The sequence below is a fragment of the Aplysia californica genome, unplaced genomic scaffold, assembly GCF_000002075.1.
Source record: "Aplysia californica isolate F4 #8 unplaced genomic scaffold, AplCal3.0 scaffold00424, whole genome shotgun sequence".
Taxonomy (NCBI): domain Eukaryota; kingdom Metazoa; phylum Mollusca; class Gastropoda; order Aplysiida; family Aplysiidae; genus Aplysia; species Aplysia californica.
The window spans coordinates 155,043-164,938 of NW_004797694.1; the positions used below are offsets into that span (position 1 = coordinate 155,043).

Sequence of the window (9,896 nt, forward strand, 5' to 3'; positions counted from 1 at the left end):
GGGCTAAGATGATGGATATTTTATTAAATCAGGACACTTTTTTTTGTGTTGGAGGAATAAAAAGTCAAATTTGATCAGCAAACGTCATTTTGACCTTATGGAAAGCAAAACACTAAACGAAAAAAACATCTATTTATAGTCATCATTAGCGCATGCACACCCGCACTCACACACACACACTCAATCAAATTATAAATTGTAATTAATAAAGTCTTTTCTGCTTCTCCACTAATCATAAACAGATCTATTTATCTCCAGAGTTACCAAGAACATTTTCGTTATAATTCGAGTCATTTGTGGGTTAGATTCACAACTATGTCTCACCTTATTCTTCTTGTAGACGTAGGGAGCAACTTTCTGGAAGACTCTGGGCACTTCCTGTCCCGTGTCATTGTCGATGACCCGCAGCATGCACGTGCCGATCGGCACATAGAGGCGTGGCACCAGCAACATCTCTTCTTGTACGAAGAAAATGTCTCTGGAATCACACACACAAAACATACAACACTGATATGGTCGCTTTTAAGGACAAGCGGGCAAACCTGGATTTCGGGGGTTTCCAGAAATCTTCACCTACACCAAAAGTGGGCATTGCTCTACCTGTAGAAGTTTGGTTTCATTGGTGTGTATATATTTGTTTGGTTATAGAGAAAAAAAATAATATAGAGAAAACTCTACTTGTCTTTTAAAGAAACTGAACAAGGGGCAAAAACTTTACCCTCGATTTTCTTAAAACAGCATTTTTCGGGATAGCCCCCTTGTGCTTAAAAGCGACCATATACAGTTGGTATTGTCCAAGACAGCCAGCCAGAGTCGAGGAGAAAGGTGGTTGTCTTAGACAGGTGAATGTCGTGGACAGTGCCATTACACTATTTTTAAAATTGTAAGGAGGGAAGTGGCGAGTAGCTAATTGTACAGGTGATTGTCTAGGACAGGTAGTCATTCGAGCAGATTCGACAGTATATGATCAATTCTCCTTCACAAAAAAACAATCGAAACTACGTAAAGTATGAGTATAAAACCTGAGTAGTCAATATTTCTATTCAATTTTGGAGTTGCGAGCGCCATAAAACCCTCTACTAAAACTAAAAAACTAAACAATTTTTAAAATATTGGAAAAAACAAGTAACAAAAACCAATCTATTTCTCCGGACCCTATAAGAGCTGTAAACACTTTTTTTTTGGGGGGGGGGGAAGAAGACAGTGTCAACTTCATTAAGATTTACTAAGGTTTTACGGCGCTTCCAACTGCATAAGGTCATATGAGCGCCAAGGGGTGGGTGTCAACAGAGAAGTCCAAATGGGGTATCAGACTTACTCTGCTCCCCTCTCTAGCCTTAACAGCACAAAGTCCGCTTCAACTATCAAGGCCCCCGGAAATAGCAATTCACAAGAGATTGACAAACATAAAAAAGAAGTAGAGGGAAAATAGCTATAGTAAGGATGAGGAAAGAAAAAGCAGCAGTGCCAACTTCAAAAACGTTTGTCAAACCTGAAGACGATGAACCAGGTCAAGGAAGGTTGCTCTTGATAGACACCCTTATAGTCAGAATAAGAGATTTTATTCCACTCGTCCTGGTAGAACGGATACAAGGACATAATGTCGGGGTCCCGCTTGAACATCTCTCTGAAAGGAAATAAAGAGGAGAACAATTATTTTAAAAACCAATAATAACAACATTAAAACAAAAAACAAGAGACAAAAGTAAGTCGACCCCTCACTTCTAGAAAGTAATATACCATAAAATCATCTTTTTACAGGAAAGTAAAAAAAAATTTAAGTGTCGGCCCTATGCTCTTTTGAAGGAAAGTATTCACAATATGCCCCACAAGAGGAAGAACCTAATGTGTACTGAACCCAATGCAGAAGCTGAGGAATAATGCCTGTACCACTCTTTTTTCTTAAAATGTAGATGTTTTTTACACCTCTATTGACACAATTAAGATCATTAACTCATTCGCTACGTATTATTTTCAGCTTGTGGACGAATTTTTTTCGGGAGGGCGAATGAGATGATGACTAGTGAGCAGTTAAAAGGTCTTTGGGGCCACAAATTCAAATAAATATCAACATATTATATACCAATATTTCCAGTATGGATTGTAAAATACATCTATAATGTTTATTTATGTTTTTTTCAACTTTGGTTCTTGTAAGAGGCGATTATGCAACACAACTTTGATTGGATGCGGATAAAATTTGAAAATAAAAACTTTATCATCTTTGGTGAAACTAAAAATATATGCTTGCACCTTGTCAAATGATACATCAAAATAACCATAAATGAATATAGAACTGGAAAATATTGAAAAGTTTGCAGTTAATTACATACATTCCATAATATTTGTACATTTGGATCATAACATCCGAATATTGAAAAAATTTTTTAAAATTATAATCTTGAAAAACGATCACAGACAGAAAAACCCCCACTCGTATCTTATATGGAATTATTCAGAACTGCATTTGGAATAAACCTATACATGTCTTGAGTGGCACTTTTTGTGTAATTTCATTAAAAAAGTAGTGATTTTGGGGAGAAAAAAATATTTTGACAATTTAGATCTAGATATAGACATAGATCTAGATCTGGCACTCAAAAATATTGATTTCTCAATAACAGTGTATTGGCAATATGAGTCCAATCGTATCAATATTATAAAAAAGAGTCCTACACTTCTTTAGTGGACAAAATAATAATAGATTTTGTTGTGTAAAATTACTAAGACTGGTGTCCGTGCTATAATTTTGGCATCGCGATAAAACAAAGTCGAATAAACTACGAAATCGTGTTTCAAAACTGATTCTTAACTTCCGATTTTTAGTGGAAATGTTTGACCCGAAAGTCAACATTGTATTATGACCTTTATCTTAACATGGATATGTGGATTGGAATAGAATTTAAGCTAAAATTGAAGGTCGGTTATCGAGCCGCCAGGGGCGGCTTAGCGTAGTGACGGCATGTTAGCCGTGCCGCCCCCCACGGCTCGGCGTAGCGAATGAGTTAAGGAAACAGGCTTCTGACTCAACCCGGGCTGAAGAAAGAGATACAATATCCCAGCAGACAGACCAAGATACCCTATAAACATTCTCTCCCCACTCAGGATTCAAACCCAGATCACCTGCATGCCACAGTGACGCGCCAAACCGCTACACCACATACACCAGTCTGTATCACTCTGATACTCAGGAAGAGAAAAGTATATACTACTCCATCACCTGAGTAACACAAGTCCATTCTCCTCGGCAGTGCTCTCGATCTGGGACCAGCTCTTCGTCAGGTTCTCGGCCACTTTGAGATTCTCTTCCGTTCCTTCACAAAAAGGAAACAATTTCAAAAGTAGAGCACAAAGAAACACTAAAAAGATAAAAACGTTAGTTTAGTAAGAGTTTTACGGCACGTGCAACACAATTAAGTAATATAAGTGCCGAAGATTAGAGCTGTTACTAGATGGTAACATACAGATAAAAAAAGGAGGATAGATGTTTGATAGGAAAGAAGGAGCAAGCCACACTAGCGCACCCACCAGGCATCTTCATTCAAATCACAAGTTCTCAGTAGGCATAAAATGTTTCATCTTCGACTCATTAAATTTATAACATTCAAGCAGTATACAGTATAACATGGATAGTTCGCATTCGTCGGGACCGGCCTCGGCAATTCGAGGGATCCGTAGTTCCATAGTTCGAGGGATATCTTACAAAGATAAAAGAAGAAAAAAAAGAAACAGGACCACAGGCACAGTTCGATGGATGCGTGATTTCGAGTCTTCAGGGTTCGACCTATCCATGCTGTACTGTATCATCCTTTACGTACATCACACCAGTTTAAAATGATCATGCCTCATGCAACAGCATCTCTAAGGACAAACAAAAAAACCCAACAAAACAAAACACTCCCTAGTCATCAGGACTTGGTGCTCCATGACAAAAAGTACCAAAACACCCCAAATAGTGGAAATGTTATGTATTACATCATTGATAATCATTCTAGATCCTCCAAATATTTTGAATATTACGTACTATATTGTCAAGCGTGCTAGATTATGAAAGATAATTACATTGACAATATTCACATATATATGACATACATGTATTGATGTGTTATTATGTCTACAATGAGGCATGTTTTTTTCCTCACAAAAACCCCCCCCAAAAAACAAAAACAAAAAACAACCCCTCACCAGGTGTCCTTGCAGCCTTCATTTTCCTCACGTAGTATCCACGCCAGACTTTCTGTATCTTCACAGTCTGGATTTGTTCCTCTACACTGGCTTCCCTGTGCACGGGAAAGTTAAAACATTCAAAAACGTCTTTTTGGTTTCGTTTTTGTAAGCATTTTACGGCACTTGCAACGCAATTAAGTCATATATTAATATAAGTGCCAAAGACTAGAGGTGTTACAAGTGAGTAACAAACATAAAATAGAAGGTGAGAAAATGATGACATATATGTTTGATAAGAAAGAGGAAGCAGACCACACCAGAATACCCGCAAACCACCCACGAAAAAGTTTACCAGTTCTTACAGATGAACAAATTAACTTTTGAATGGGACAGCAAATGAATGAACGATTAAAAAACAACTGACTGGGTGATGAATGAATGAATGACAGATGTTTAAAAAAATATGTTCAAACTCAAAAAAAATTTGAAAACATCTTTGAATTTAAAACAGAATAAGAGACAGAAAAAATTAACCAAGTTTTTACATAGCTTCATTGAGATGAGTAAGTATCTACATGTATTTAGACACTTTTTTTTTCATCTAAAAAATTAGGAATATACATTTATCTCTACAACTACTGAGTTATGATGTGCAAATGAATGGGGGGGGGGGGGGGGGGGGCACGTACCTGTTGGCCCAAGGATTTTCTGGTTTCTCAGCTTCACCTGAAAAATAGACATACAGAATGCAACATACCGAAACATCAAGTTACAACCTTTATGCAGTTAGGATTAAAGGAGAGCGCTCTCAGACACAGAAGTGTGAACAAGTCAAAGTCCTTCGTGTAATACTTTAATAGGAGAAAGAAACATCAGAAAGTTAGAAAAGAATATTACACAAACATTTTTCACATCAGAACACCTTCACCATTTACCAGCTAGAACAACATGCAGATTATGATAAAGAACTCTGTGAGAAACATCCAACACCGCAGACAGAGAGAGTCTAAGACAGAAGTGAGTACGGTACATCGCTGAGACCGCCCGCCCACACGTTCGCTCTTTGTTCACAACCACAGTGATGAGCACAACAAGTCAAACAACACTCCACCCTGTGCCAGTGACTAATGTCCTAAAGTGCAAGGCAAACTCTAAGGTTATGGTAAAAAGATACACTCATATAGCCCCAATGAAATGGCTGGCTACACAAAAAGCTAAAACCATATAATTTCCCCATGCTTCAAAAAAATAAATAAATAAATAAAATCCCCACCCATAATAATATTTATGATTTTTGCCAAATTGGAGATGAAATTGAGTAATGAGAAATAGCAAAGTATGATAAAAAAAGGATACATGTATGAGGGAAAAAATTGTACTCCGGAACAGCCAAAAGAGGGATTATGCCATCAAGAGAAAGCAAAAGCCGAGAAGGTGCCGTTTTCTCTCTATTTCATTTCCCATTATTATATAGGACACATACAAGATAAGGTCGATAAGTTCAATACATAATCACGTGCAAAGGGGGGTGGGGGTGGGGGGGGGGGGTGGGGAGAAAAGAAAAAAGGAAGAAAAATAACCCACACAACCCCTCCCACTTTTTATTCTCTTCCTAGACAGGGGGGCAAAACTTAGTACCAAGAGTTTAACTTTTGTTCCTGAATTTGCAACACACCGCGAAAGCTTGCCATATCGTCGGAGAACTATATATAGCATAATAACCCCAGACTCAGGTCTGCCGGGGCCCCCTGTGACTTGCACTCGCGCGCTCACAGCGAACACCAGAACTACTCACCAGCGTCAGCCTGGGTGGAATCTGGGGGTTAGAGCAGCAACACAGCAGCCCCGCATGAGAGAAAAACACAAGTGAGGTCAGTCAGCAAACGCGCAATCATGGTGCATCCACTTCAAGCCAAAACAAACTGTTAGCACTTTTTGTCACTTAACACCAAATCTTTTTCTTTCCAGGATCAGGATCAGGACATTTAAGATGGGGGCAAGTGGCTCATAGATCGAGGGAGGTACAAGCATATTTGTTTAACACTTTTTACAAATTTCTTCTTCTGAGAACTGGGGGGAAATAGGACTTGTAAAAAAAAAAGTTGGGGGATGGGGGGTCGCAGAGTGTTCACAGATTGAGAGAGGCAATGGAAAAATTACATTATACTGGTAGGTTTCTTTCAATATGATCTGGGAGGAAATAGAATGGTTTAAAGCAGGCTGAAGATCATCAGAGGTCAAAGAAGATAAAGGAAAGGGGGAAAAAAGGAAGAGTAGAAATACTGAGTTGGGTATATACACCTCTTCTCTATCCAGGGCTCTGAAGGGGAAGGGAGGGGAGGGGAGTAAGGCTTCAGAATTTACTATTACACTTGAGGGTTCATTTATTCTCATATTACCTTTCATTTTCATATATACCTACAACTTAATGTCCCTTCGTTTATAAATCAAGTATTTCATTATCCCTTTACAAAGACATTGATGTTTGAACAAAACTAGCAGCTTATGTTGCGCTTTTTCATTTACAAATTTGATGAAATGAAAACGTCCAATTTGACTTGAGGGGAAAGAAATATTTGGAAAATTAAGGGAAACTGAGGTGAAAATAGTTTTCAGCTCTAGATACACAAGGGAGAAACAGAGATGATGAGAGACTTTAAAATACACGAGGAAAAGAGTACAGAATATATACATGCATAAAATCTTTTTTTGTGTGATAAAATTAGGGATAACCTTTATCTTAAACAGTACTGTAAAGACATAAACACATGCTAAATAAAAGAGGGATATCAAATTGGTAAGTAATATAGAAACATAAAAGCAAGCTAAATATCATATTCAGAGAGGCATTCAATTAAAAATGACTAAAACAGTATGGCACAAGCTAAATAACATTATACTGGGAGGAATATCTCCATTACCAACACTGTAGTCAGATGTGTATAATCTATTAAATATTGTCGCAATACTAAGTACCATTTAACATTTGTAAACATTTGTAACAACATTTGCTCAAACATTAAAAAAACATTTTTCAAACCAAACTACTAATTATATGAGAGACATAAAGGAAGAAAAAAAAAATCAATTTCAGTAACTACTGTACACAGATAAAAACTAGCAAGATCAAAAAGAAAAAACATCTGACTAGGAGAAAATGGTGGCCTACAAAGTGTGTTAACATGGAGCACATTGTCCTTTTGTGAGCTGTGAGAGAAGATTCAGTGACAGCGTCAGGTTTGACATGTAATTCACTAAAACTACATTGAGACCTATTGTTCTTTCTATTCACTCTAAGAAGTTTGTGACTGCGGAATAAAAAAAAAGGCAATGCCGTTTTCTCTCTCTCTTAACTGTCTGGAATGTTTTGTCCCTATACCACTATGACTTGATAAATTTTAAAACCTTTAACAAATGTGTCAGAATTCTTTGAACTTTTTTCCCCATTAACTGACTAGCAACATCAATAACTTTCATTCAGCTGGTGTACAATTCCTGTGATCCCTGGTCATTGAGTATATTAAAATTATAGAAGTTTGTTTTAAGAAGAAAGAAGTATATTGATAGAGACTGAAACATGACTAAAAAATCTATTTTAAAAGAGTTAGGTGCCCAATCAACACAATTGTCAATATTTTATGTCTCCCCCATCAATACAAAAGGAATCATTTTGGGGGCAGGCTGCTTTGGCCCTGACAGACAGGATTAACTCCAGCTGAATGGGTTGCTATCATTAAGCAGTAATGCTGAGATACTCCGTGGAATAATAACAGCTTTTGTGAGCGAGGTAAAAAGCATAGCCATTACATCAAAAGCTCTCGTCAGAAGTGACATTCTAGAAACATTTCAGTTCAACAATTTAAAATGTATTAATTCCCAGTTATCCATAGTCCTACTGCTCTGATCTACTAATATAAAGAGCGAACTTAGAACTGCGTATCATTTCTTGTTAGAATAAAATGAGGAGATCAATGTCCAAAAAGTTTGTCAGATAAAGTTAGAAAAACCACCATAAAAAAAGTATAATTTTTTAGCCCATTACAATAAAATACAACCCAAAGAAAATGAGATAATACATCCGATGCTGATATGATAATCAATTTCATTAAAGAAAGGGAAAGCTGGCGAATTCAAACTGCTATGAAAGAAAATCATGAATAAGTTAGAAAAAAATAAATCAAACAGGTTAGACGCCATAAGCCAGAAGACATGTCTGACATTTACTGCACACAACTTGAAACACAAAGCTGCTTATTTCCAGTGCACACATATGCAAACAAACAACAAAATTAAAAATAACCGAAGCGGTTCACACTAAAAGCGAGAAGGACTTCACGGTGAATTAAAGACATAGGGAAGATTATAAAACAGTATGATGAAATACTAAGTCATTTGGTAAAAAGAACGAGGAGATTGCCTTGATGTGTAGAAAGCAGGGGTATAAAACTCAGATTATAAACAAAATAAAATGTAATCAAAAGAAGAAAAAAAGTTTTAACCCAAAATTTTTTATCAAAACAATATAAAAAGAGAGGTGGAGTGAGAGGAGACAAATTATCACAAATTTTAATTGGGAATAATACTGTGAAAACAAAAAAGGAAAAAAAAAAGAAGAATATTAGGAATCAAGCTGAAGTTGTACCTGTGACAGAGACGGATGATTGGGTACCACCTAAGGGAACACAGTGACGTCATGCGATAGTGAGGCGGGCAAGGACATGTCAAACTAATGAGGTACTACACAGGGTGTCTCGAAAGTCACGTGTGACCTGGGAGCATTTTAAGCTGGAATTGTAAATCCTAAATACGATGCAAAACGCAGATGTTGAAAGTGCTTTCTGTATTGTTACATCAGCATAAACCTGAAGTAATGCCGAATAGAGCAGCTATGACTGTGGATTTTGAATCAGCTTAGCAAAATCAGAATCTAAACAGGATCTTTGAGACACCCTGTGCATAAATATGTAAGCATAATTTACAAGTGGGTAGGCTCATACTCAGCATGCGGTTCTGTTAAAGAAGAGATGAAGTACTAGAGCTGCAGTTGTTTGACAAAAAGTCCTTCCATCAGCTGACCATATTCCCCCTTTGACCATATAGCAAAATGAATGAGACTACGACTGCAAAATGAATGAGACAAACGTTCACCTACAAGTCTTCAAGCACTTATGTAAGTACATCCATGCACAAAAGCGCAAACAAATACACTCCCAAATATTGGCTTCAAGGTAACACTGTAATAGATGGGCAGTATAATTAAAAGCAAAATGTTAAGAACTTCATATTTTATTGCAGCTAGATAGTACATTGTACTGACTGCATAGTGTTGACCCTATTTCCTTGGACAAGTTATTTAATAAATACAATCATGAAGAATATATGTTGGCATTAATAAAATTGATTTCTTCCACATTCCAGAAGAGTTTGTCTTACACAGACACTATAAACCCTGCAGACTCCAGAAGTTAAAAAACGGAGTCACAGAGCAAAAAGTGCAGACTGTTCTGATTTCTAAGCCTCTCATCAAGTGGAAAGTGAGCTACGGCTCCTGTACATTTCCAAACTTGATCCAAGACGATGGAATCCTATCAACATGTATTAATTGTAACTGTGCAGTATTTTTTACAATTGGATCTACATTTTAGAAGTCAATTTTCAATGGAAGTCCGAGTCTTCTTTCCCCGTGAAATTTATTTACAGCATTCCTATCGATTAACAAAGTTGACCCC

At 37.0% G+C, this 9,896-nt stretch overlaps 1 protein-coding gene across 1 annotated transcript in view; it reads right to left on the reverse strand.

Moving 5' to 3' along the window:
- Positions 1–9,896, reverse strand: part of LOC101849391 (androglobin) — a gene marked incomplete in the record, with an annotated part of 95,208 nt that overhangs the window by 16,666 nt on the left and 68,646 nt on the right. Inside the window, 6 exon segments of the mRNA XM_035971373.1 lie at positions 325–478; positions 1,493–1,627; positions 3,221–3,314; positions 4,186–4,280; positions 4,857–4,893; positions 5,963–5,983. Coding sequence (XP_035827266.1) covers positions 325–478; positions 1,493–1,627; positions 3,221–3,314; positions 4,186–4,280; positions 4,857–4,893; positions 5,963–5,983 — 536 coding nt within the window.